Source organism: Eurypyga helias, unplaced genomic scaffold, assembly GCF_000690775.1.
Source record: "Eurypyga helias isolate BGI_N326 unplaced genomic scaffold, ASM69077v1 scaffold12382, whole genome shotgun sequence".
Classification (NCBI taxonomy): Eukaryota; Metazoa; Chordata; class Aves; order Eurypygiformes; family Eurypygidae; genus Eurypyga; species Eurypyga helias.
The window spans coordinates 12,379-40,338 of record NW_010237877.1 but is presented as its reverse complement, the minus strand read 5'-3'; the positions used below and the strand labels follow the sequence as shown (position 1 = coordinate 40,338).

General features: G+C 40.8%; 1 protein-coding gene across 1 annotated transcript in view; it reads left to right on the top strand.

Moving 5' to 3' along the window:
• Nucleotides 1-27,960, top strand: part of TENM1 (teneurin transmembrane protein 1) — a gene marked incomplete at its 5' end in the record, with an annotated part of 128,682 nt that overhangs the window by 94,428 nt on the left and 6,294 nt on the right. Inside the window, 5 exons of the mRNA XM_010147636.1 lie at nt 9,670-10,036; nt 11,794-12,304; nt 17,347-17,519; nt 18,615-18,850; nt 25,108-25,404. Coding sequence (XP_010145938.1) covers nt 9,670-10,036; nt 11,794-12,304; nt 17,347-17,519; nt 18,615-18,850; nt 25,108-25,404 — 1,584 coding nt within the window. The remainder of the gene's footprint in view (nt 1-9,669; nt 10,037-11,793; nt 12,305-17,346; nt 17,520-18,614; nt 18,851-25,107; nt 25,405-27,960) is intronic.

Sequence of the window (27,960 nt, the reverse complement as noted above, 5' to 3'; positions counted from 1 at the left end):
GAAATAAAGTATAAAACCAGCGTAAGTGAGAAGAACTCCACAATATAGGCATTTAATTCTGTTGTCAGGTCACTGAAATTTTAGACAGCTGTTAACTGCTGCATTTGAAAGCTGTGAAAGAAAGTGTGGGTATGGTTGTATGACCGAAAGCATTGCACTGCAATAACTGGTGGAAGGGGGGGTCAAAAAAGCCAGCACAGTGATACTTCTGTCCTGCCAATTGCTCCAGGTGCTAAAAGGAACCTGAAAGTCTGCAAATCCTGTCAAAACAACACTGTAATAGTAACAGCTTACAAAGGGCAGGACTTTGAAGCATGTCAGCACGAGGATGTTGTTCCCTTGCTGCCTGGGTAATTCTCGGGTCTCAAAGCTGGTCATAAACAAAGACTGAAAAGGCTTTAGTACCGGGAAGTGTTGCTTTGGAGGTGTTGGTGGTATCTCCCGTATTATTATTAGGTCTAAGTTTGCCCAGAGTTATGCTTACAAGCTGCTGAACTCAAACAAAAGTAAGCTGTGACAACCACAGAAAGTAACGTGGCAGGAGCTGCAGTCTGGGCACTGACAGCTAAGAATGCCTAATTTCCCCTTTCCTGATACCGTGTTTGCTTCAGCATCTTTTCTATCCTTGTTTCTGCCAAGGAAAAAAAAAAAAAAAAAGACAAGACACTGTGTCAGTGAAGGGAAAAAAAATGCAAATGTCAAGACAGAAATTGGTTGTATCCATTTGTAGCGTGCCACACAGAGGTTACATTCATAGCTGTGCCTGATGAATTTTAGGCCACAGAGAAAGATGCAAACAGAATGATAGAGAGTGCCATTTCATGCAGCATGTTACTCTGACAATAACACTCACATTTACAAACAAATTAGCTAAAAATGTCTGAAGGACATTCAGCTTTTACAAACTGGGCCTCGTCTCCTGCTGATAGATTCCTTTGGGATGGGTACGGCATGCAAAATGATACACTGCCTTGGAGAATAAATTTATGAAGTTTAGCAATGTAGGTCACATTGCAGGAAAATCATAAATGTCTGAACATCACTCAATAGCCATTCAATCAACTGCTCAAAGCAAAACGGGAAGCTGAACAGCGTGTAGCTGTCTCTTGTGGGAACTGGGGAAAGTCATGATATGATGTAAAACCCTGTAGGTCCTCCATCCATATGTATTTCTTTTTTCTTCTATTTTTCTTGCCAGTTCAGAGTTTTATTTCTGTGACCATATCAGTAGTGGGAACAAAACCAACATGTTTTTTGCTAATACTACCATGAACTCTAAGAAGTGTGTTGGGGGACTCAGGCGAGGTCAAATGGTTGAAACTTGGTATAAGTGGCCTAGTCATAAGGAGCTAATTGCATTATGAAATAATTTTGGTATGCTCCCATCCAGAAGGATTTATAACTTATAATCTGTTTGCTTCAGTCTTCTAGGACCTGGTTTGAAGGAATAAAGAAAAGAGACATTTTAAAAGGATGTTTCTAGATCTAGCATTGTCTAGGGATCCCTGTTGATTTCTTGATCTAGAAATTGCTGAGAGCCTGCGATCCGGCAGGTTAGAACTTTGCTGGAGCTGTTGAGCGCCTTTCTGAAGACATCCAGCACCCCTGTAGATCCGGGGCCTTTCTAGATCTAGAGCGTTACGGAACCAAGGGTGGGGAGGGTGAGCATCCATAGCTTCTGGAGCACGTCTAGAGACTCACTACATCTTTTTCCTGGGATGGTTTGGAAGCCTTTTAGACCTTTTTCTCAGAGCCCACCTAGCACTTCTCCAGAGCCCTTCTGCAGCCCTTTCTCGCTCAATAGGCTTTTCTAGATCCAGCACCCTTGTTGACCATTTCTGAATATAGAACTTTTCAGGGGCCTCTTCTAGGACATCCTGCATGTCCCCATCCTCCACTCCTTATCTTTTTTTTTTTTTTTTTGTAAGAGGCTTCGCAGAGCTTTCCTGAGCACTTCCAGATCTGGAGCCTTTCCACACCTTTCTAGATCTACAGCTAGGCTGTTGAAACATCAAAAACTTTATTTAGCGATCTGATTAGGAACCTGCGAGAAACCTAATTTCAGGTGCACTTTGAAAATGTTTCTCTATAGCCTTTTTGGAAGGCAAGAAAAGCAAGTGCCCCTCCTTGTCCATCCAGATTGTATCCATCCCAGGGTTATTTTCATAATTACTATTTAGTTGAGTGCTATTTCTTGAATTTTGCTTGAAAAAGCATTAGTCCTAAACTTTATCCTTGTAAGCTTTTCTGGCACAGTCTGATAATGCATATCCAAATATGCATCACAGCAGTAAGCAATGCCCTTAGCTGACATAAATTTGAAGCAGAGTGCCAGCTTGCAGTCTCACACTAGAATCAAACACCCTTCAGTGCGTTTTCTTACAAGTATCTAAACAATGTGAATACTCACATAGAAGGATCGCTGCATGGAATGCCGTTGTCTTGTTTGTTCTGCAAGATGCATTTTTATTAGCTATTTACAGCAGTATGTCTTTACTTGCAATGCAGCATTACAGCTAGTTAGATTACATTTATTTTGTTCAGTTGAAATATCTATTTTGTAAATACTTGTGAAAAATTGGGTTCAGAAAATCATGTTGTGGTAACAGTTAATCATAGTGCTAACTTCTGTAAAAGAATGAACTCAAATTGCTTCAGTTGCTTTTGCTTTTTCTGTCAAGAATATTTTATATTCACGTGAAAAATATGTATAATTTAAAGATAAAAATCAAAGTTTTCTATACTTTGTTGCTTTAACTCTGCTACAGTTTAGTAAAGAATTAGTTCATGCTTACAGTGGATTAAAAAAGCTATTACTATTGAATTGTATACTGTTGTAGGAATTTGCCATAGACAATGCCCTGCCATAGGCATGAACTGCAGAGTATCTCTTTGCCCTCTCCCTTCTTTCTTTCACTTGCAGAAGTTGTGTTTGTGAGTTTAATGGTGTAACTCTTAAGGGAAAGCTTAAATTGCAGGAGTGAATTTGGGTTTTCTTGTGAAAGCTGTGGAGTTGGCATTTGTTTTGATCCTTGCAGGAATTTGTTTTGCAGCCCTGATCCATCTGAGGAGACAGTTGTGGCTCCCGTATGCCCAACCGGCAACCTCCTGGCAGCAGCTCCTCATCCTTCGCTTCCCCCAGTCTCACTTTCTGCCCAGCCCTGGGGCTGGGGGAGTGCTGTTGTCAGAAAGAGATTTCAGGGCACAAATCTGTGGGAAGCTTTAATTTCAATAATTTAATTTAAATTTTAGTTTTGAGTTGACTCAGGATTCAGGGCAGAATCAGAATATTTGGGTGATATATTCACAAGAGCTGGTGATGCTCAAGGGGTTTTGCTTTCTTTGTTTTTATCGGTTTTGGAAATTTCATTTCTATGTCACCTCTCTTCCTCTCAGTTTTCAGGCCAGATGCTTTTAGGAACCTCAGCAGTTACTGGAAGCAAAAGACAGTGTAATGTGCTAGCTCCAGCCTCCAATGTTCTCAAACAGCATTTAATTACTGTCGCAATTAAAGCTTTTCAAGATCTTCCTCCCACCTTTTCTGCATTGGCAGCACACTGGCTTTCTGTATCCAGAACTTCTGAGCCCAAAATGGAAAGATGAAGCCAGAACTAGGGAGAGGTTTATTACAATTTATGCAAGCTTACTTTTGTACCGCCTTGTCTGACAAGCGCAGGACCTGGAAGCGCAAGTTAGAAAGTGAGGCAGAATGGAAACAGTCCTGTTGTTAGCTAGATTTCCACCTGGTCCCATTCCCTCCTCTTGGCCATGCAAATTAACTGCAGCGGTACGTTTGGAGGACATCTATTCCCACTCCAGCACTGGAGACGTGTTTGGGTTAGATTCAAATTCATGCTCTATTTTGAGATATTTTAATTGAAGAGTCTAAGATTCCACCTCTCAGAGGTACCAGCCTGCTCAAAATACTTTGTTAATTCCTTCTGAGCATTTAACAATGTATTTCTTTCACAGCCTGTATAAACCATGGGTACCATGTTTAAACAGACTTAAATGGCTTAGGAGTCTAAGTCCCATTGATTTTCATAGTCAATAGGCTTATGTGATTCTGGATAATATTCCCTCTATTATTGAATAAAGGTGGTGTAAAACCTATCCCCATAGAAATCAACTTTTCGTATTGATTTAGTAGACCCAAGCTTCCTCATATGGACTTAGAAGTTGTGAAGCAGAAAAAAATCATAAAAAAAGGAATTATGAAACAAGAAGAGAGGTGGAGAGGGAGAGCATAGCCAGTCTTGTGGCACGTGAAGCGAAAAGAAGCAGTGAAAACCGTTGGAGTGGTGCCTTGCCTTCATGTTCCTGCACCGAGTGCCTCATCCGCTGGAAATAATTGACGGCAAAGGCAGGTTGGCAGGGAGGCTACCCGAGCCGTGACGCCGGAGAACTGGTGGCCTCAGACCTCTGAGCTGCATCTGAAAATGTGTCACAGCTGCTTTCCCAGCCCGGGGCAGAAAACAGGGGTCGTTAGGCTGCAAAACTCATTTCTTTGGGTTTTTTACTGGGGAATGATGAATGCAGAGAGAGAGCAACATTTGTGAAGTGTAGAGCAGGGACTGCTACAGCTGAACTGTATAATTCTGAATTTTATAATGTATAGCATAAGGAGCATGAGAAACAAAGGCTCCTCCAGTGTGGGAGGAGGCTGTAATCCCACGGTGGGGAAGGGTTCCCTGGTGTCAGACCTCAGGAGCTGAATTGTGTCTCCGTGTGCCACTAAGGAAGAAGCTAAGCTGCTGAGAGGAGCTGACAGTGTCAGTGTCAGCAAAAGAAAGAGCCCAGAAGTGAGAGCAAACTGACAGAAAATGATGAAAAAATATCCGTGGTTGTCAGCTGTGAGAAAATAGAAATACATGTAGTGAGACATCCTGTAAAAAGTTCAGGGAAGCAGAACCGGTCTCCTTCGGCCTTGTAAACTCAAGCTTGCTCCTGATGGACTGCCTGTGCGAGTCCCTCCTCTGAGCCATTTCTCTCCCAGAAGGAAGGAGAAGGAAGGGTTTGGGTGGGAAGAGAGAAAAACGGTATTTAGAAGGAGGCATTTTGGTGAGTAAAAAGGTTTGGCCTGGGAGCAACAGCTGAAGTGAGTACAAGAGGAGATGAAAAATGGAAGTTAGCAGCAAAAGAGAAATATGGAGGATGTTACGATTAGGTCTGCAAATGCGTATCGTAGAGCTGAATAAAGGCAAAGGTAGCATAAACAGAAGTACTTGAAGCTGAGCTGTACAGATAGGAAGTAATCCATCAGTCAGGACTATCAGAAAAATTTTGGCATGAATTTCATGCTACTACATAAAATTGAATCAAAATATACAAGTAATGCATGGCAAGAAATCAAAGCAATGGTAAAGCCTTTTTAGGGATTTATGCAGCTTCTTTTAATCCATGATAAATTAAACTTATCCCGGTGAAATTTACCCCCACAATCAAACAGTTAAGCTCTTGAAACCCGCATCTGCAGACAAGGATAAATTTTCCCCTCTTTACTTTTCTTATTTTGATATGAACAGCAGAGTTTGTTTGATCTGATTTGTTTAAAATAGTACCAAAAATGCCACAGCTGTAAAACGTCTTGCAAAATGTGCAAAAAGTTTTAGCCATATGGCCAAAACCAAGAGTGAAAGAATATTAATCACAAACTAACTTAAAGGTGTATACGTGTGTGGGCCTGTATGTTTAAGAAGTGTGTGAGTGCAGGCTCTCCTATCAGTGCTACTTTGCAAAAAGCTCACATTATTTTTTCAGTTGTAAAGCTTTGCTGTGGGAAAAATATTGAAATATTTCAAAACCAGGTAGGTAGGTAGTTATCCAAACACATGCATCTTTTGCAAGAAGAAACTTACAAAAAAAACCCTGTTGGAGTCTGAGAGCTATTTAACTACCTAAATGTGGATCTCCCAGTGAAAATGCATTTAAACTGAAGGCACCTTAGTGCACTTTGTGTTTTCCAGAACAGTTGACATGAAAGAACGCATTAGAAAGCCAGGCCAATAGGTGTTAATTTTGCACTTCTCAAACCAGAGATTGATTATTAGGTATGGCTGGAGCCTTTATCTTGACAGTTAAATGCTGAATTCCCAGAAAAGTCAACATGTTAATACTTATATGGAAAAGGTCTCATTGCTCAAGGGTTCACTTGTTTCGGCGGTGATTTTCATTGCATATGCTCAGTATCCAGTGAACCAAACCAGAATTGTCACCTGAAAATTTCAGTCTGTGAAGAATGTGAGGTACTGATGGCTACTGAACAAACCTTGTTTGTTTGTTTATAATGGGATAGTCGGCAATGCCATTTCTGTACACTGCTCAAAAAAAGAACCCATCAAAATATAAGAAAAAAACGCAATGGTCCCAGTTCTGAGTTAAAAGAAAAATATGCATAAATGGCAGAGGACTTCACAGGGGCTTATGAAGTACTGCTTCAAATTTAAAAGAATGTTAACTGATTTAATATTCCAATCCTAACTGAGGTTTTGTCTGGAAAAACTTTTTAATAGGCTCAGTCATATCTGATGAGAATTGAAGTGCTTCTCTGTAATATGTTTATTGGCTCTGAATGAAGCACAACTGATGGTTTGGTCACGGAAACCTGCCAGAGGGCAGCTCGCTTGAAAAGAAAAGAAACAACCGGTGACTTTTCAAGGTAACAGTGAACCTGAGGGTGCAGTTACAATTCGGCTTAAGCTGATTTAGGTGATTAGTTTTTAGCCAGCAAACTCTCCTGAACCTAGTCTCTGAAGGGACACATAAACACGGGTGTTGCTGCTGTGGGCTGCACGGGAGGAAAGGATGGGGTGGGACTGGAGCAGCCCCCATTTAGAACGGTTTAAGATGCCTTGAAGTCTCATCCTGACAGGAGCAGTGCAGATTTTTGTCTAAATCTGTGAAATTCGTCTTCAGATTAGGAATGCTCTCAGGGGTTTGTGTTTGCATGTATGTTTGATTTTAATTGGACTATTCCTCCATTTTTCCCCTTCTGGTTGCACTAGCATAAGCTTGCAGTGAGCAGCAACTGGTTTATGTGCTGCAGTCTCTGGATAGGTACATGCTAGCTTTAATATTTCACCTGGAATTAAACCATTAATACATCCATGACCACTTTTAAACCCAGGAAGAAGAAGCTGTAGCTGTACCTTCTGTGAGCTTTGCAGAGCCAACAGCTGGGCAACAGTTCTGGTGTAGTAACCAGAATTGTTTAGATGTTCCCAACTACAATTTTATTTATTTTTACCATAATGCAGCTAGATTTAGGGAGGCGGCAGTTAACAGCTGTTAAGACTAAGCTTTAGGCATGTTGCTGAAAGTGAATTGGACCATTGCATAAAAGTTTATTCTATCTAAATAAACCAAATCAGCCTCAAATCAACCAGAGAAAAAGTTGTTTTGGCCCAAACCAGTGCCTGTTTATCTGCGAGACACCAGACGTACCCACAAAGTGGGAGGAATTCAGATTATTCATAGCTGGTCCACGAAGGAAAACCAGCTATTAAGACATGGCAGGTGCTATGCAGAGCCATTTTGGCAAAAATAGTTTCAACCCTATGTTTTTATCACTGATAATCTAGTTATGGTTAATCAAAGATTATTTTTACAGCAGAGGGATCTGTGCAGGAGGCTGTTAAAGTTGAAGGTGTCTGTTTCCCATCAAAAATAATCCATTTACTTTGATAGAGCAATCAAATGTTCTGCATTAAAAGGTACATTGTAAATATGGGCATTTTCCAAGTTTCCTGAAGCTAGCCTTGTAGAGATTTTTATGCTAACTGAAGTTTTACTTGGTGTCCCAGTGAACTCTCAGTTGAAGTATGTAAACCAGCCCTAGCACAGCAGGTGGAATCTGGGCAGTCTCACACATGCACAGAAATCAGCACCTTTATGGGAAGAATCTGTTTCCAACTGTTTCACCACATTTATCATCATTTGGAATGACTCTACCACCTGGTTCAGAAGAGATCTTGAACCCAACAGCATTAGTCTTAATGCCAGTTATTATGCTGTCTAGTAAAATGGACTGGGCACAAGGAGGAATTCGATTACTCCATGAGCCTTCATAATTGTGTGGTACACCACGTAACCATCCAGGTTACCAAGACACGGCAGCCGCAATGCCCTTACTTTATTAAAACATGAGTTATCAAACCAGCAATGTACTTCTGGAAATGAGATTATTCAGGAAATACTAATGCCTGAGAAAGGGAGAGACTTGGCCTCTGGCCTGGTTCCTAAGCTGACCCCAGGCGAGCAGGTGGCTTGCGATGGCCACACACTACACCATATGTTATTCCTCAGTGCTGAGCATTGTATTAGCATCTGCAGTCTCTAAATTCATAGATCTTCTAATTAGCACAGTGGAAAAATGAGCAAAACCAGCAACAAAATCAGTAAATGAAATAATAGAAGCCTCTGTGACATATAAAGCATATAAAACCGTTACATTTTTGCATGGTATTTATTCTCTTCTGATGATTGAAATATGTAGTCCAGAAAAATTCCACTCAGATAAAAGCAGCCATCTCTTCACAAAGGATAACAAGCAGAGCATCCTGAGACAGCCAAAAATAGGCTGTCTTGCAATCTCAGTGGCTCAGTTGTTCTCTGACCTTTCCATAGACAAGCAGCAGTCCAAATCCTCCACTAGCCATTAGCTGGGGAGAGGCACCAGTCTACTCTGCCGTTGCTTCCCAATTCAGTGATCTGGCACTGCGCATTTTGCTTTCTCAACTGGAGGAATGGGAAGCTCTGGCCAGTATGTGCTACAGTCAGCAGCCTACATACTGGTTGTCTTTCAGGTTGACAGGCTGCCCCACCTTTGATTGGGAGCATGTTTAATTCCTCCAGATCCTGACGCAACAGGTATCAGATGAGTGAGGTTATTCTAGCACTTCCTCCAGTCTGGTTTGGAAACTTTGCTCAGTTGGCACTCTCACCTGCATGGAAAAAGGCATAAAGCTAACCTTAAATATGAAGAATTCACTAAGTCCATGAATGAATTACAAAATCACAAAGCAAAATCATTATAAGTAATTACGGCTTGGCTATTGTATCGTCTGAAGTGTGATATATTGGTGTATTATTATGTTACAAAGAATTAACTAGCTTATATTTCTTACGGCATATAAGTCTTATTAACATTGCTTGCTTAGTAGACAAATTGTGGAAATGTGTTGTACTCTTCTAGTATGTCATTTACCTTTTATACTAACAGTCAATTAAAGTATTAGGACATCGACAACCTCTAACTGTTTTCCACTCTGCCAGTGTTGACTGCAGCTGTGAAACAATAACATTCAGACCTGGAAAATTTTCTGGCTGATGTTGCATGACATGAAGTGTGTGTTTTTATTTGCATGACTGCATAGTTGTAATAAAGTTCCCACCTTAATGAACTTGTGCAAATACCTCTCAGAGGGTGCTAAATTACTTTTCAAAACAAGTTTGGTTCCACACTGGCCCCGGACTCAGAGAAGAGTAGGCTTGGTGAAACTTCTTGTGCTAAACCCTATAAAGGTACGTACTAGAGAAGGAGTTCTAGATGAATCCACTGTCTGCCTTGATATATGGTGATCAGAGTGGGTGAATGAAACCACATTAATGTCTTAATCATTCTTTTTTCTTTTTTTTTCCTCCTGCTTTCCCCTGAAATTTGTTTTCCAGGTGCGGTTAGAGTGGCCAACAGACCTCACAGTGAACCCTCTAGACAATTCACTGTATGTCCTGGACAACAACATTGTCCTGCAGATCTCTGAGAACAGGCGTGTGAGAATTATTGCGGGGCGTCCCATTCACTGCCAGGTGCCAGGCATCGACCACTTCATCATCAGCAAGGTGGCCATCCATTCCACCCTGGAGTCAGCCAGGGCGATCGCTGTGTCTCACAGCGGGATACTCTACATTGCAGAGACAGATGAAAGAAAGATCAACCGTATACAACAGGTCACAACCAACGGTGAGATCTCTATCATCGCTGGAGCCCCATCAGATTGTGACTGCAAGATTGACCCTAATTGTGACTGTTTTTCAGGTAAGGCAGTGCTAGTTATTTCCTGCCTCTTGTCTGTTGAGATCCCCTGGCCCAGCAGCAGATTAGCAAAGTCACAAGAGGAAGGAGAGGCATGCAGTGATTCAGTTTTCCTGGAAAGATGAAAACCTTATCAGCAGCTCTTTGTGGATTTAATCCATTGGATGTAGAGATGTGAGTCTTCCAGCTGTCACTGGAGGAACCTCAGGATGGCCTTAGCTTTTCTGCTTTTGATGCAGACCTACACACTGTTCAAAATGAGCTCCAGGTCTGCTTTCAGTGTCAGCTATGCTTGCCCATGCTGGAGACAGTACCAGCTCCAGTGCACTTCAGTGCTGCTGGAACAGACAGCCCTTGTCAGCAAAAAGAGTATCAAGGTGTTTCACACCCAGTGAAAAACACCAGCTTATGCCTTCTCATCTCTTCTGTCACTCTGCAGAACCAGCAGAGTGATGCAAACACGTAATGTTCAAAATTTCTTCTTAGTGTGTTTTAAACTGGAACAGCAGTGCCAGGCCCTCACTGCACTGCTGGACATTCTCAGCAACACAGCTCCTCTCCCATGAATGCACCAAAACAGATTGTGGTGGTTTGGTTGTTGGTTTTTTTTTCGTAAGAACATATTTCATAAGGGGACAAAGGACAGCATTCCCATATACAGAGGTGTGCAATATGTTGTCATCTTGTCAGATCTAAGAACCACTGTGTTCAGCTCCATAATGTCACCATAATTCTTCAGCCTCCCATTTCAAGTAAAAGGTTAATTACTGACAAGAAAACATTAAATATGTCAAGAATGGAGAGAAAAAAAAATGTAAATGGTCTTCCAGAGAAGGTGGGTTGCTGACCCAGCATTGTAATGATAATCGAAGCTTCGTGTGCATTGCCAAGTGCTGCCAGCTTCAGTTACAGCTAGGGTAGATGTGCTGGAAAGGATCCTGTTTAGGGTTGCTATAGAGCGAAACTGCCCTCAGTGCTGAAAAATTAAAAACTGGGGCAAATCGAATGATTCTGCCAGGGCTGGACTGGTGAAAGGCAGGTCAGAAGACCAGCTAGTTTGTCCATCTCCAAGGAAGCATAGGGTATGCTCAAAATCCTCACTTCTCAGTCAGGAGGAGAGGGATAGAGAGAAGTGTGCTTTCTCGCTAGTTAGAAAAAATCCTGCTCATGTAACGTCATTTTGATACGCATATACAGCCCAGCATAATGCAAATATCCTCCTCAAGTCTTAAAATACACAAACCAAGAAAATTGTCAAGTGATGCTGGAAGGTGTGGTTTCTCAGGGCCCTTTTTGACTATTTTTCTTGCTCTGTTTTTCTGGATTGTTGAGATTTTAATACGTGTAAACTAATCTGTGCTTCAGCGTCATTTTAGCTGAATTACGGGTGTTTATTTTCTCTTTGTTTTATTTATAACATGATTCTACTTCAACTACATACCAACGGACAAATAACAGGGAATGAAACTTCAGGTGGTGGTGGTTTTTTCTTGCACCGTTTTGCCATTAATGCTTTCCTGAGCAGCAGGGTTTTGGCCTTAGCAAAACCAGTATAAATTAGATAATTTATATTCTTGTTTGTCTTCACTGAGACTGATTTAGAATTGCACCAACCTTAGATAATAAGGATTTAATTAGTTGGAAGAAGATACTGTTTTATTGACCTGTAAATGATACTGAGGAGAAGCAGCGTGTCAGGCTGTGGGGATCAGCTTAAATATGGACATTACGGATTAGTAAAATTATCATTTCTCCTCCAGGTGATGGTGGATATGCCAAAGATGCAAAGCTGAAAGCACCTTCTTCTCTAGCAGTCTCTCCTGATGACACGCTGTACGTAGCAGACCTGGGCAATGTTCGCATCCGTGCAGTCAGCCGAAACAAGGCTCACCTCAGTGACACGAATATGTATGAGATTGCTTCGCCGGCGGACCAAGAACTGTATCAGTTCACCATCAACGGCACCCACCTGCACACGCTGAACCTCATAACGAGGGACTACATTTACAATTTCACCTACAGCGGTGAGGGGGATGTTGCCACCATCACCAGCAGCAATGGGAATTCGGTTCACATCCGCAGAGACACGAGTGGGCTGCCCCTGTGGGTCGTGGTGCCGGGGGGCCAGGTGTACTGGCTGACAATAAGCAGCAATGGGGTGCTGAAAAGAGTTTATGCCCAAGGCTACAACCTGGCTCTGATGACGTATCCGGGAAACACGGGGCTTTTAGCAACCAAAAGCGATGAAAATGGATGGACAACTGTGTATGAGTAAGTCCATGACATTAAATCCCTGATGTAAGGGATGCTATTTTAAATGAACATTGAGAATTTTTTGGTAAGTTCTAGTAGTTTTAAAAGACACTCTGCTACTAACACGGCATGCGAAAGGACAAGCAGTGCTGTTGCACAAGCTTTTACAGTGACACACTACCATTCCTTAAGTGCCAAGGCCTGTCTTACGTAAAAGCTCTGCTCGTAGTGCCCATTAAGCTTAGCCTGCCTGAAATTATGCTTCATTTACACTTTATTATTGTGAATCTTTGTCTCTAAATTAAAATATGATGGTGAATTTCTTTGTAACTAAAAAAAAGTAGAGGCAAGTTGTGATATGAATCAGGAACTTGCAAAATTCCCAGGGAAGGCACGAAGGGGAAAATTGGCATACTTGTCAGAGAAGAGAGTATTGCAAAGAAACTGAGAATCTCAGTAGAAGGAATATTCAAAGACAAGAGTGGACTTGTCTGTCAACAGGGGAAGAGGATATATAATAACAAAAGGATATGTAGTAGCAAAAGGCTATATGTAAGGAGAGCAGAAATGGCCTTGTAAGCCAGATGTTCCAAATACCTTTGATGTGACTTTTGAAGAGCAAGACAAGACAGTTAAAGTTGCAGTTAGAGCATCCCAGTCTGGTCCCAGAGAGGGAACAACCCAAGAGAAAGTTCATTTTTGATTTATGAAGAGGTGTGATGTATCAGCATTTCTCATTATTTATAATTAATTGTCATAATCCCTGTTTGAGTATGTGACAAGTGATGGATGGAAATCATATGTTAACATTGCAGTATTAGTACAGAGTCTTTACGGAGGATAATGATGCCTGCTTTCTGTGGAGCATAGGAGTTCATGGTCAAAAACTAAAATGAAAAAAGCCATCCAGGTGAGATGTGAACAGAAAACACATTGAGGAGAATTCAGTTCCTGCATAAGTCACCTGGAAAGGTAGTTGAGTAACCATCATTACGGGTTTTTAGAATTATATTTTCTTAAAATAGAAGCAGGATAAAAGCAGAGGACACTGCTGCCTCGAGCGTGGGATTTTTTATTCAAGGGGATATTTTTCTACCCTGCCTCCTATTATTCTGCCAAAGACTAAATTAATAGGATGGACATAAGTATAAACCATTAGAGAGGGCCATTTTTGATAATATGAGGGGAAACAAAACCACACAGGGCCTTCCTGGTTCAGTTCTCATTATCAGGCATCTACTAATACAAATTTAAATTATCTTGCAACAAGACAAAGCTCACTGTTGCACTGGTGCTGTTTAAACACTGGTCTAACTGTTAACTTTTATAAGCAGAACTGACTTAAAATATATACTTCTTTGTAATAACTTCCACACTGAAAGTGATTCATTAAATCCCTACTTGAGGATGCCATCAATCCAGACCAACGACACTTTCAAAAAGCTTTTACAGTAGCTCCAAGACATGCCCGTTACTTCCTAAAATGCTGAACACCGTGCATTGTTGCAGGGCCTTGATTGTTAGAGCATGTAGAATGGATTATTTTTAGTCATGTGCTTCTCATCCTTGGTGGTCTTCCTCTGTCCCATTGACATCAAGTCTAAACCATTTCACACCACTATTACTTGCTCCTGTTGTCTTCGGGCAAGTTGTTTGTTGAAGTATGACTCAAGCACAGTAAGATCTTTTAAAGGACTTCACCTGCTTGCAAGTGCCACCCATTGTATTTAATACAGATTTCTTCACAAAGAGATACCTGTGCCCTGAAAGGATTGATCTGAAGTATATGGATAACAGAAAGAAATTTTGCTAAATTAACAGCTTTTCATACTTTCACAGCTTTAACTGCAGGCAAGGTAACACTGTCCTCACGGATGCTTCGCATTGTCCAGGCTTTACAAGAAATCAGCAGAATTACAGTTATTAGCATTAGAAAACAATAGCAGAATTAGTGAACTCATGTCATTAATATTTATGTTCAGTCCAATATTTTAAGTCATCTTCATAATATATTGCAAATTCCTGAATGGCTGATACCCAGAATGTCACCCAACTTGCTGCAGCCAGAGAGGCAGTTGGCTATAATCGGCGCCGTGCTGAGTAGATCTGCTTTCAGGAGGTGCTGCTCACCATCTGCCATAAATAGGTCATGGGGTGTGATGGTCCTTAGTTATCCTTTAACTAGACAGTATTTTCCATACAGGTCACATTTCTGAACTGACAGCCAATTTCAGCTTGAAAATTAGATTTTTTTTGAATGGGTTACTTATATGTCAATTGCTTCCAAGTCCTGTATGAACATAGTATTGGAGCTGAGAATTATCATATGAGCAACGTTGAAATTGCTCGGAATCATCTTCTCTGTTTAAGCTAGATTTGCATTCACATCCCAAAGTTCAACCCATGGCACTGTCAAGCTAAAATAGGGATGAGTTTGTTTAGCAACACGTAGCACACATACTTGGGAATATGAGCAAAGATAATGAGCTGTTCAGAACATCTACCTGTATGTCAGATTCACTCACAGAGGGAAATTATTAAGAGGTAGAAAACCACCTACAAAAGTACTTGTCATCCATCTACTCTAATCTGATGGAATGGAAGTACTGAAAGAGCTCTTGCATAAAATTATAGCTAATGTACAATTTTCAGTCATCTAGATTTTTTTTAATATTGTATCATTAAAGCTGTAAAAGGAGAGGGGGAGCACTGGGCCTCTATTAAATCAAGGACAAGAAAACACCTGCAAGAAACAACTCTCTCCGAAAAAATTAATTAGACCGCTTCCCCTTTGAAACGATATAACTCTTAACTGTGCTACACATAGAAATGCAAATGGATTGTGAAGCTGTATCCCCAGGTGTGCATTTCAAATACTGGTGAGCACTTCCTCATGTGAGTACTGAAATCAATGCAATTATTTGCATGATTAAATGGTCACTGACATGATTAACAGTGGCATAACTGGGCCCAAAATTAACATTAAGGAATATGTCATGATTCTGCCCCTATTAGTATGGGTAGGACATTGCTCTGTAGGAATTGAGTCCTAGTGTGCTACTATTCATCATGTGGAAGGTGGCAGAACCTGTCCTCGGAGGGTTGGGTTTCTTGGAGCAACCTGGAATAAAAAACCCCCTTAGACAGTCACACTGTGGAATCGTTACTGAGACACTAAACTGCAAGTTCTTCTTGAAGTCAGTGGGACCATCCAGATGAGTAAGAGTCCATTGGCACGTGCTCTAGACTCATTATAACTCAGTACCGTATCTGGCCAGCCATCTACAACAGTTTATCCCATTTTCAGCTACACAGGGAGTTTTGTATCGCAGCCGCACAACTGGATCCTCAGTGAAGATGGATCCCGAGTCTTGCACACAGGTTACATTCCAATAAATTGGCTGCTTTCACACCATAAAAATGCATGATTTGAGGATTTCTCTATGGTGTGGTAGAAAATGCAAATAACCTAGCAAGCTGTCATATCTGTTTGATCAGGCAGTAAATGAAATATAACTGCCCAATGTTCCTAGAGTTTTCTAATGATGAAAAGTAGTGATCTGAGTCAATTTTAATCACTGGGTGTGGCACACAGTCAATTTGCACAGAACCAGCATGAGGATGGAATGTAAATAAGTTGCATGATGAATGTGAGGGCAGTAGGAGGTGAAAGAGAGAGAGGTTGTATTGTATTAAACATTTGATTAATTTATTTGTCAAATACCACAGGATGGTCACTGGTTCATTCTCCAGTGTTTCATTTGAAAAGAACAGCTGCTTTATTTTTTTTTTTTTTATACTGGGGGGAAGAGGAAAAATCCTGATTTTTTTACACCAATACTTCTTGTGACATATACATTTTGTCTAGCTAATTAGGGGGAAATAAAGATCCTAAGGAAATGATGCCAACACATTAAAGTGAAGGACATAGCCAGATCGTCTGCCGATGTGAATTGGAAGAGCTCCATTGGAGGCAGCAGAGCTTTGCCGGATGATACAGCAGCTGAGGATATGTTTTGGGAATGAGGGGAGACAGTTAATAAAACATGAAAACTTAATTACGCTTTCCTACCTGCACAAATAGGCTTCTATTTTATGAACATGGGTTGATTTTACTCATGCAAATACATCTGCAGAATCAGTGAGGTGTCTTGGATGAATAAAAACGTGTTAGCATCAAAAGGTTTTTCAGACGGAAGGCGTTAATGTGAAACAATATCAAGCACCAAGCCATGTTGTGCATAGTTTTCCGTGCAAACCATCAGAAAGAACAACTCTATCTGTAGAACTGAAAAGACCCGTTAGGAACACTGCTCCAGAGCTTTTGAATTAATTATTGACTTTTTCATAACATGGCCCGATTCACATAAAGTACCTTAAATGAAAAGAATTTCTGTAGCACTGATGAAATTTAGGTGAACTATAATGTGGTGCTCTAGATTCTGGTGGTGTTACTTGTGAAGTTCCTGCTTTTTTTTTAGGCCCACGGGAAACGTAACAGAAGAGTAAAAACCATGTAGGCAACTTAATCGCTGCGGATTTCAATCTAATTTTATTGCTATTGTTACACTTTAGGTCCCCTTTTTCAATTCACCGTTCATATTATGTACTTCACGTATCAACAACAAAAGGCAGGTTTTAAGTGTTACAGAATCTCAGATTTGGTTTAGGTTTGACTCTGGGGTAAGAAAACGCTTCTTTGGGCAGCTGGTGGCCTGAATGCTGGGTGACCTTCAGCGGCCGCCCTCCTGCAGTGCTGCCAGTGCGCTACACCCCAGGGCTGAGACCCCTGGCAGAAGCTCAGTGATGTAGGTAGCAACTATTCCCAGTTGTATTTTATCCAGCACCACGGAAAAAGAGTCTAAGCAGGAATATGGCTTAGGGAATGGATACATATTGAGTGAATAAATGGACCGATTCCCCTCTTTTTACTTATGGCACAGTGTTGACAATGCTTCTTACTTCCCTCCCTCCCCTTCCCCCTTTTTTTTTTCCTTTTAGGTGTATCTACAAGACAATAGTGATATATTTTCGTGGCTCTTTAACGTCGTGTCTTGCAGGTATGACTCCGATGGCCATCTGACCAACGCGACCTTCCCGACTGGGGAAGTCAGCAGCTTCCACAGCGATGCTGAAAAACTGACACGAGTGGAACTTGATACTTCAAACAGAGAGAATGTGATCACAGCCACAAACTTCTCAGCTACCTCTACAATATATACTTTAAAACAAGGTAATTAAAGCATGTATGTTATTTCTTCCCTAATCATTACGTGGAGATAATTACATCATACTGTTTTATCCTGTAAGGTTTTATCCAAGTGACCCCATCTTCTCTCTGCATCATCTACTGACTGGTTGATTGTATGTCTGTCCTTAAATCTGAAACTCCTCAAAGTTGGTGGGTTACCAAATTCTGTCTCAGGGAAGTGCTAGCAGTGCCAGAAATGAACAGCTGTAGTTATTATTATACCAATCATATTGATGAATTCATGTAATTTGCATATTTTTGTATCTCTGTGAAACTATTGTGAAGCATCCTGCAAACAGCCAACCAGATGTGGTATTTTTACAGATAAATCATGAAGTCTCTTTTAATGTAATACCGATTATCTTCACTTTCGGACAAACACATCTATTTTTCACATATTCACATCTCAAGAGCTGGACCAGTTACATCTGTGTGGACCAGCTTTAACAAAAAGGATGCTTTTCATAGTCCCCAGCTGGTATGAATTCAATTGCATTTTAAGGGTGAGACTTCTGCTTTGTCTCTCAGCACTAAACATTCAGGCTCACGATCAAGTTGCCTCTGGCAGCTGAGCCACAGTAGCCTCATATCCCTACCTCGACCAAATACACGGCGATGTGGCACAGCTTGGCCTGCATTAGAGGAATCAGAGTGCCCAGGCAAGAGAAGGGGAGCGTGCAGTGGCTGTGTGCTCTGCATCCTTTCAGTGGAGACCTGCTCTGGACCTTCTGTGTCCTGCTGGCACTTAACTATCCTGTTAACAGATCCCAACATGCTAAAATCACCAGAATTAGTGGTGGTCAAAGCCCAGCCTATGGGTTTACGTACTTTCAAGCTGAAAGCAAAAACTCTTTATATGCAGGAAACCTTCACAGTGGAAATCATCAGGCCAAACAGTAAAATGCTCTTTAGACATGGGAATGCCTGGAGGTTTTAGGTTGCAGAAATCACACTGCAGCTGGTGTATGTTCAGCTGTCTGTAACCTAGGGACAAACAAAGCCCTTTGGCATCTAACATTTGCTTCGTAGATCTGAACTTTTCTCTCTTCCCTGTGTTTGGTTGTTGTTTTTTGACAGATAACACGCAGAATATCTACCGGGTCAGCCCAGACGGGTCCCTGAGAGTCACCTTTGCCAGTGGAATGGAAATCACGCTTAACACGGAGCCTCATATTCTAGCAGGGGTTGTCAGCCCAACTTTAGGGAAGTGCAATATCTCCCTTCCTGGAGAGCATAACTCAAATCTCATTGAATGGAGGCAAAGGAGGGAGCAGACCAAAGGCAATATCTCCACGTTTGAGAGAAGGCTAAGGGTAAGGCTTCCTCTTGAGTAGAGTGCAGTGTTCCCTTTGAAAACTATTGAACTAAAATCATGTTGAAATGTTCTACTTTGTGAGAAAAGCAATGGAAAGTTTGCATCAATGGTGGGCCCCAGCCATGAATTTCAAAACCAAACTCCTCCGACAGTCGCAGGGATGTTTGATCTCTGTTTGATTTTGCTTGTGAGACTTGACCTCAAGACATAATTACTTTTTTTCTTCCTCTTCTTTTTCAACTAAGAACTTAATTATAGCTTTGAAAGAAGCTGTGAGCAAAGGACGATGCGTAGTTACTCTGGCACAGCAGCAGAGTTGGAGCCACGTTCTGCCTCTCTCAGATCTATCGACCCTCTTTCTTCCAGGGGAAATAACAGGTTCTAGCCTCTACTTGGGGCAGAGGGTCTCGCAGGGCACCCCTTGGGTGTCCTGGGCAGCGTGTTTCCTGCAAGCCAGAGTGATGAGGGCCTCCCCGTGTGTCCGGACAGGCTGTGTATTCTGCCCTCTGCCACACACACTCTCAAACGCCCTCACTCCCTCTGGCTGGGTTACACTATGGCTCTAATAAAGAATTACTTTAACATTGCATCCATGGTTTATTTTTATCTGTGGGGAGAACTCACAGATTACGATGACAGATGGTCAACATTCAGCATTTAATTAGGTAACACTAAGACTCAGAGAGTGCTACCTTGCAGAGCAGGTTTTTTTACAAAATCAGTTCTGTTTTTCACATGAATACACTTTAAAATTCCTGTACCAGTAGTACAACCAGGAATTTTGGCCTTAAAAATATTGCATTATTAACTGGAATCTTTCTGCACAGGTGTTTTCTCTGAAGGTACATCTGTTAGCTCTGAAAATATAGAGAGAGTTATTAAAATCTCTAGATTGTCTTTTGGTTATGAGATACTAAATAGTTTTTAAAAGTGCATCATCTGTTTGGTTTTCTACTGCTCTGATCAATCAAAAATGCAAGACTCAGATGATGTGGCTGGACTGGCCACTGCATGTGAAGCATCTGTCTGAAGGGAGATCATTCAGATTTGACAGTCACAGTTACTTTATGAGGATCTTGCAACTGGGGAAAAGCTTCATTTAATTTTTCTTGCCTGTGTTCTGACTGCCTGTTCTCTGGCATAGTGTGAGTCCTCATCGCCCTGTCCGGGGAGGGAGCTGAACTTATTACAGTGGCATACGTGTCTTAAGGTGCCAGAATCTAAACTGTGGCCTCTATTGCTCACATCAGCTAATCAATTGATTTTTGTGTGAATTTGTGCTTAAATAACTGTATGGCACATTTTTTTAAGGATCTTATGTAATAAAATCTTAAGCAGAAAGGATGTAGTCAGTCATTTATTCTACTTACATTGCCAGGGCCAAGTTGTTCATGACAGTTATATTAAATAGAAGTACTTCATCCTGCACAGTTTTCCTATTATGCAGTTTATATTTTCTGTTGTTGAAATTGATTGCAGGTTCTTTTAATTCATTTTCACTTGCTTCTGCATGATCCTTAATATTGCCTGCCAAAAAGGGAGGAAATTCACAGATCGGTCAGGATTAACAGGATTCGGGCTGGAGGCATAAAGTGTTCACTAAAATACTGCAACACTGAAGCTGTCCAGAGCTCAGCTGGCTGACCCACCTCTGGATCTGCCTGTTGGTGCATAGAACCACTCGTCTGCTGCTCCTTCACCTTCATCCAGTGAGAGGATGGAAGGTGAAGTGTAAGAATGATTTTGATGGGCCTTATCACTCTCTGTCCTTCTGCAAGTGTCCACTAGCATCACAGGAGTTGATCGTTGCATTGTTATTTCTCTAAATTGTGTCTTTTTATACCTACCCAAGATCAAGGGGTCTTATGGATTGTCCCAGCCTATGCAGAAGGACAAGTCAGCTGCCTGTATTTCCCCTCCCTTGAGTGTACTGAGCTCTAGGACTCTCTGAGGGCTGTCAGGGCAATGCTGGAGGGAACCTGCTGTGATAGCGCATGAAATGATGATTCAATAGTGGAAAGGAGGAGAAATAGTCTACACATAGGATACACCTTGTAAATAGACACAAGGGAAAGGGAGAAATAAACTGTCAAGGCTGTAACTGCCAATAGGAAGGACTTTGGAGGACAGGTGCAATATATGGGTCCTGGAGTTCAGCTTTAGCCCTAAGAAGTTTGCATGGGATGCTGATGGAGTCCAGAGTCCGTGGAGGTGGAAGGAACTGGAACAGTGCATCTGGCAGAGGAGTGGCAGAATTTACCCAGAGACAGCTATCTCTCCTTTACGATTAAAAGAAATATGCAGGACAGCGGGAGCAAAAATCCCATCATATAGTGTGTTTGAAGCAGTACACCAAATAACAAAAGGGATTTAGGGCTTACTGTTGACAGATCCTTGGGTACTGCTGGGAAAAAAAAATGTAGCATCATTAGAAGCCCTTGTGCTGGATGAGGTTCTGGTGAGACCTTCTGAAAACTTCTAGTGAGTTATATTTTAAAAAGAAAGTTTTTAAACGCTTAATATGCCATGACTGGCATAATAGGAAGTGTGTTAGAAAGCTTGCAATGTAGAGCAGAAAGAACTATGCTGAACTTTGAAAATATATGTAAAGAAAAGCTCTGGGGATTGGACCATTCTCAATGGAAATGAAGAGACTTGCAGGAGCCCTCAGTTAAAGATAAAAAACAGCACAATGGAAGAGTTTTCTGAGAAGGGAAAAAAAAAAAAGGCATAGAAATGAGGTTTAAAGATGTTACTTACAGATCAGTCCTGATACCGTCACTGCAACAAACGGCTGTGAGTGCTAAGAGGTATAAATTAGAAGGCAGGTAACTGGGGATGAGGTGAAGGATGACCTAGTTGAGAAGAAGAAAGCTTTTCCTTCTCTGCCTGATTCTAACATTTTTCATTCTTAATCACAATTAGCAACCATCTTGAAAGCATGTCACTATTAGTGTTATTTCCAATTTTGGAAAGAGGCCACCGTTAGCACATTCTGAATAATGCTGTAAATGTTGTGTTTCTGAAAGTGGGATTTTTGCATGGTGCGAATTCCCTGCTCTAGAAATAGAGCAAAAGTAAGTTAACTGAAATGTTAGAACGCACACTTAACTTTATCTCAGTATCTAAATCAATGTGAGAAACAGGAATTAATCACAGGTTTCCTTTAAGTGCAGATCTGCCTGTCCTGGCGCTTCCTGAAAGTATATAAACCAGTCTGTAGGCATGTATGCATTTTATGTTAATAATAAATCTATGTACAATCAGGCATTTTAACATCAATCTTAATCTAGCAAGACTTCTTTTTTATCAATTGAACCGCTATTTTAATTGACTTCTAAAAATGAAGCAAAGGCTGTTGTTAAAACCAATGAGCATGATGCATAGTAATATACTGATTAGGATGCAGCTCTGTTCCCTCCTGTCTTTTGCATAACTTAGAGGAACTTGGCATTGGATGCAGTCCAGGTTTTATAGCTGAATACCTACAAAATTGAAAATTGAATGCTTGGCCAGTCTTACTCATTTTTGCCTTTTTTTTGTTTTAAATAACAAAAAAGGAAATAACTCACCGGTCTCAGTCAAAAGCCCAGCAGATACAGGCTTTGACAACTGTATTTATTATTGCATTTTGCAAATGATCTCCCTTTATTTACCTGTCTTACAGCAAGTTCTAATGACAGGACCAAATCCTCTGCCAGTGTGTAACAGTTTACGCTGACGCAAGTCACAACACAGGCAAGGAAAGAATACAATCCTCTCATCTGATTTACACATTGCTGGCAGTTTAGGTTTGAGAATGGAAGTTGAGAGGAGTGCACATTTATGCCATTATTTACACTGCAAAATTTCTAGCTATAAATCTAATGGAAGTAGAGTCAATGAATGTTTAAAAATATATAATAAATATCTCTCTTTATGTACTACTAACATTATTATTGAAGTCAGCTGAATTTTCTCCCTATTTTCATCAGCTAAAATTCTGACCTGACATTGCTTTCAGAAACCAGTTTTCCCTGGCTCGTAGCAGAACATATGACCTCCAGCCCCTCACAGGGACTCCATACTACTTCGTGTGCATGTTGGAGTTGTCTTTAAAAAGCCAATGGGACCTGAAATCAGCTTTTCAGTGACGACACTGAAATGAGGCCTGCTACCCATATATCATCCTGTCTTGCCTTTAAGGGTGTTAATCTAACTTAAATCTAATATAAGAAAGTAAACAAATGACTCATAAATGTGGAATGTAAGGGAAATAATGGCATCCACCCAAACTTTATTTTAACTCTGAGCTTTCAAATGCTGCTGCTGTCCACTTTGCTGCTAATTCTGCCTCTGGTTTTCATTTTTATTTGTTGTATCGTCCCTGAAGCTTAGATCGCAAGCAATTTGTATTCAAGACTTTTCCTTCTCCTAACTGCATTCTGCAATAATAATAATAATAGCAATAAGAACATTAAATATGTACATAGACAGTAACTGAATATGAGCTATGGTATATCCTCTGCTTGCTTTTCAGTTATTTTACCACCAAGAGGGTTTGTTTTTAGAAATTGCAAGAAATTTGCAAAGAAATATATTATAGTAAACTTCATCCATCAGACTGTATACAAACAAACATAGTTGAACTGAAGATCACATTTTACTTGGGCTCCTTAACTATCATTAGAGCATAAATTGTAATAGATACAGCAGTCTACAGGGGTATATAGGTATTTTACAGCTATTGTAAATGAACACCATTAAAGTTAGACATGTGTGTATATAAAACCCCAGGAATGGTAGTTGAAGAAAGAACACCTGCTTCTTCTAGATTTTCAAATTATTTTGTATCTAAAAACAGAAAGGGGAAGGAAAAAAATGTTCTTTCTAATCACTACCGCCATATGATCCCAGCTTGAATTATTAAATAGGTATTCTTAACCATTTACGTTATGGCTATGCCTCCAGGTCTCAGTGAGGAGCCAGCACTGTGCTGTGCGCTATGCTGACACCTGCACTGACATCGGCTCCGCTGTATGGAATTTATTCATTGGAATAGATTGATACAAGTGATGTTTTACAAGGGCCTGTAGTGACAGGACAAGGGGTAACGGGTTTAAACTGAAAGAGGGGAGATTAATTAGATCTAAGGAAGAAATTCTTCCCGGAGAGGGTTGGGAGGCTGTGGAACAGGTTGCCCAGAGAAGCTGTGGATGCCTCATCCCTGGAAGTGTCCAAGGCCAGGCTGGATGAGGCTTGGAGCAACCTGGTCTAGTGGAAGGTGTCCCTGCCCATGGCAGGGGGGTTGGAACTGGATGATCTTTAAGGTCGCTTCCAACCAAAACCATTCTGTGATTCTGTGATAAGATAAAAAGCAGTAGTTTAATACAATGAACACACTGAGCATTGATCTGAAAAAGCCAAGTCCATGAACAATGTCTTATGGGTCCCTAAATTATATCTCTGATTTAAGTGGAGTTTAATAGTGATTGCCCAGTGACTGAATGATGTAAGGAGGAGGATGATGAAAGCACTGGATAAATGTATTTTGTCTTCATGAATCTGTTTCAGCTTTGAACTTGATTTCAGATTGAGAATTGGGCTGTCACTGTTAGTCTGTTGGACACAGTGAGTTTAACAAAAGTTGCAGGTTCCAAAGGTGGGGGGAGGGCTGCAACAAGGAATAAGCCTGGCACCAGGCACCGCTGCCACTGGCTTTCATGAGCTCTGAGAGTGGGGTGGTTTTGTGAAGTGGAACAAGGATGCTGGTGAACAGGGTCTTTGGGATCTGCAAGCACACTTTGCCACACCACTGTGCAACCTGGCTTGGCTATCCCGGAGCAGTAACTGACCTGTCAGCATTAACAGAGCATAAGAAAGAAGATGTGAGATAGGCTATCTTTGTTAATCTGTGGTCTTAACTACACATCTTTGGCTGGCATCAGAAAGTCCATCCACAGAGAGGTGAAAGTTGAAAAGAAAGAAGAAAAACTTAGGAAAATGTGACAGCAAAGGTGATGGTTTAGCACATGGAAATAAGAAGAAACTTGTAATGCAAAGTGTAATAACACTGAATCCAAGCAGCATGTTGTTTCTTGGTCCTCCTGTTTCTCATCGGAATATTTTTCTAATTTCTTGTCTGTGATAAGGCCTAAATTCTCCATCGTATTGCTAAACCATTGCACATGTTGCTTAGAGGTGACACCAAAATGGTTGTGTTATGTGCAATCAAAGATGCATTCTTTTCTTACCTTACTGTATCTTTGTGTTTAGGCCCACAACAGAAACCTGCTCTCCATCGATTTTGATCATGTAACCAGAACAGGAAAGATTTATGATGATCATCGAAAATTCACTCTTCGGATTATGTATGACCAGACAGGACGCCCAATTTTATGGTCCCCCATCAGCAAGTACAATGAGGTCAATATCACTTATTCACATTCTGGATTAGTCACCTACATCCAAAGAGGAACCTGGACTGAGAAAATGGAATATGATCCAAGTGGGAACATAATTTCCAGAACATGGGCAGATGGTAAAATATGGAGTTACACATATCTAGAAAAGGTAAATCATTCTAAAAGTGGTTTGTTTTATGAAGGCAAAAATATTTGTTTTGATATAGATACTGTATTGTGAACTGTGTTATAATGCTGCCTCTTGCAAGAGTGTTTAAGACTTTTTGAACAGAAAATGCCTACAATTACAGAACTAGATAAAAATGTCTCTGGACATGCGTAGACCTACGTGACTCAGTTCAAGTGATTGAAGGATACTCTCAGTGCTGAAAAACATGTTGCTACTCTGTATAACAAAAATATAAGTCACTGAAAGGGAACATTTTCCTCCCCACAAGCAGACTTCTCTAAAGCCAAAATTATGACCCAGTGCATACGAGCTTGTCCCTGTTCAGTGCTGTGCTGTAAAAAAGGGAGTGATCCTGTGAGGAGACAGATTATTTCAGTATTTATGAGGGCCATTTTTGGGGGCGAACATAAATATGAAATGAGTTATTGCTCTGCTTTTGTAGTCACTTCATGTCTAAATAGCCCAGGTATTGCCATTTTCATTTATGTCTGTAGGTAATGGTCACAAAGTTGAGCAAAAGTGTTGTACAGACTGAGGAAGAACAGCATCTCCTTCATCTGTAGAAGCATCTCAGTTGGCCTTGACTCTCAAAACCAAAAAAGCCGATCTGTACTTTTAAAGCTTTCAGAACTTAGTGTGAAATTGTATTCAAACAGTGTCCTTTTTTTAAATAACCCCATCTTGGACTATCCAACATACCCTGAGTTTGCAGAACATTTTCTCTGAACCTGTTAACACCAGGGAAAGGCTAGGAGGGGGCAGGTGAGGTAAAGCTGATAGGGGGTATTACACGCAGGAAATCCAATAGCTTTGAAGTTATTTATGTGTTAAAAAGTTCCAAATGTGTACTTTTAAGATAAACTTTGCTGTACTTATTTTGAATGTGTTTAAGCTTGATCCTCAAAAAAACTTAAACCTAACCCAGTGAAAAAAACAGTTTAGACAGGAGAATGCATAAAAATGTGATTCCTTCTTTGTCTGCATGCAGTATGATTCTTGCACGTGCTAACAAGATTGGCAAACCCTAGAAGCTTCAGAAGTTTGGTTCAGATAAATTTGTCAGGGCTTCTTTCGTCTGTATGCTTTCCTGCAAATTGCAAGTAGGAAAGTAGGCATTTAGTGTAGCTTTCAAATATTTGGGCAACGTGCCTTTTGGAGGAAGCTTTTCTTTGGGCCTAATGGACCATAATTTTGGAAAGATGTATGTTTCTTATCTTTCCAAAGCACTTTGTCTGTTCTTAGTTTATGATGAGCTTATGAATAAAGTCATATAACTTAAAATTGTTATTCTGGAATTCTACACAAGTGGCCAAATCCAGATCTGGAGAAGCAATTGGCAAACGCTCACTGGTTCGGGTAGCAGCAGGCTTGGGTTATGCTCTAACTGGTCATTAAAATCTTTGAAAGTCATACACACCGTGGACATAATCTCCCAGCTACTGAATGTACTTCCGTCACTGTTTGTTCCTTGTGCCAAGGAAAGATGAACTCGCTGTCAAAATTAGACATTGAAATATCACTTTTTTCGTTCCATTGAAGTCAATAACTCATTGTGTTAATTATGTAATGATTGCTAAAGGTTGTCTGAAACCTCATAAGACACAATGATTGCTTTTATCAAAAAATCAATTATATAGTTCGCTTCCAATTCATAGTTATTTAATTTTCCATTTTTTATCACTTGCTAAGTTAATTGTACAACTTCAAAAGTCTCCACCCTTTCCAAAATTAGCTCCAATAATGCAGGTTTTAAAAAGCACTGTTAGTAGCACTGTAAATAATTCTTACCGATGAGTCAGTTTCTCTTGTTTTGCTCACTTTCCTCAATTAGTTAACGTTGTTAGAAATACCCCAAGCTTGCTTCCACAACCCTGCCGGCTCCCACCACGCCAGATGAGCGGTCGCTGGTGTATGTTGGGCAGAAGTGACATCTAGTGGTGATGCTCAGCATTTCTGCCTCTCCCAGCAGAGCTCCAAGGAATTGCCACTGGCTCTTTCTCTCCACATACCACGCGGCATCAATCGTTATGTGGTTGACCAGGCTCTGGTTGCTTTTATAAAATGACAGCTTTTTGGTTGTTTTATGAGCTACCCTCTAAAATCCTTTAAAACAATTAGAGCCCAATTTGTGCAAAGAGTTGAAAAATCTACTGTAATATTATTAGGATGAATTGGAAATTAATTTTTTTTTTTCTCTTTATGGTATCCCGTAGCAGGGTAGAGAGGATACGACATCTCCAACCCTTGTGCTGTCTATCCTTTTACTATCCTCAACAAAAGTGGAAAAGCCACAAAGTGCTGTAAAAACGGCACACAGGGACACTAAAGCTGTATTAGAGATGTTTCTGATCTTGTTATTCATACTCTGTCAAAAGCAGACAGCTTAAAAACAGGCCCAGGAGCAGTATATAGAGAGAGGCGTCACATCAGTGCTAGGAGAGAGTTCAGCCAGTGGTTTACTGCAGGCTGGGGACTCTTGACTGAAGGTGAAAACAAAATAAACACTGTGCGTGTTAGGAGCGCTTGGCAGACCAG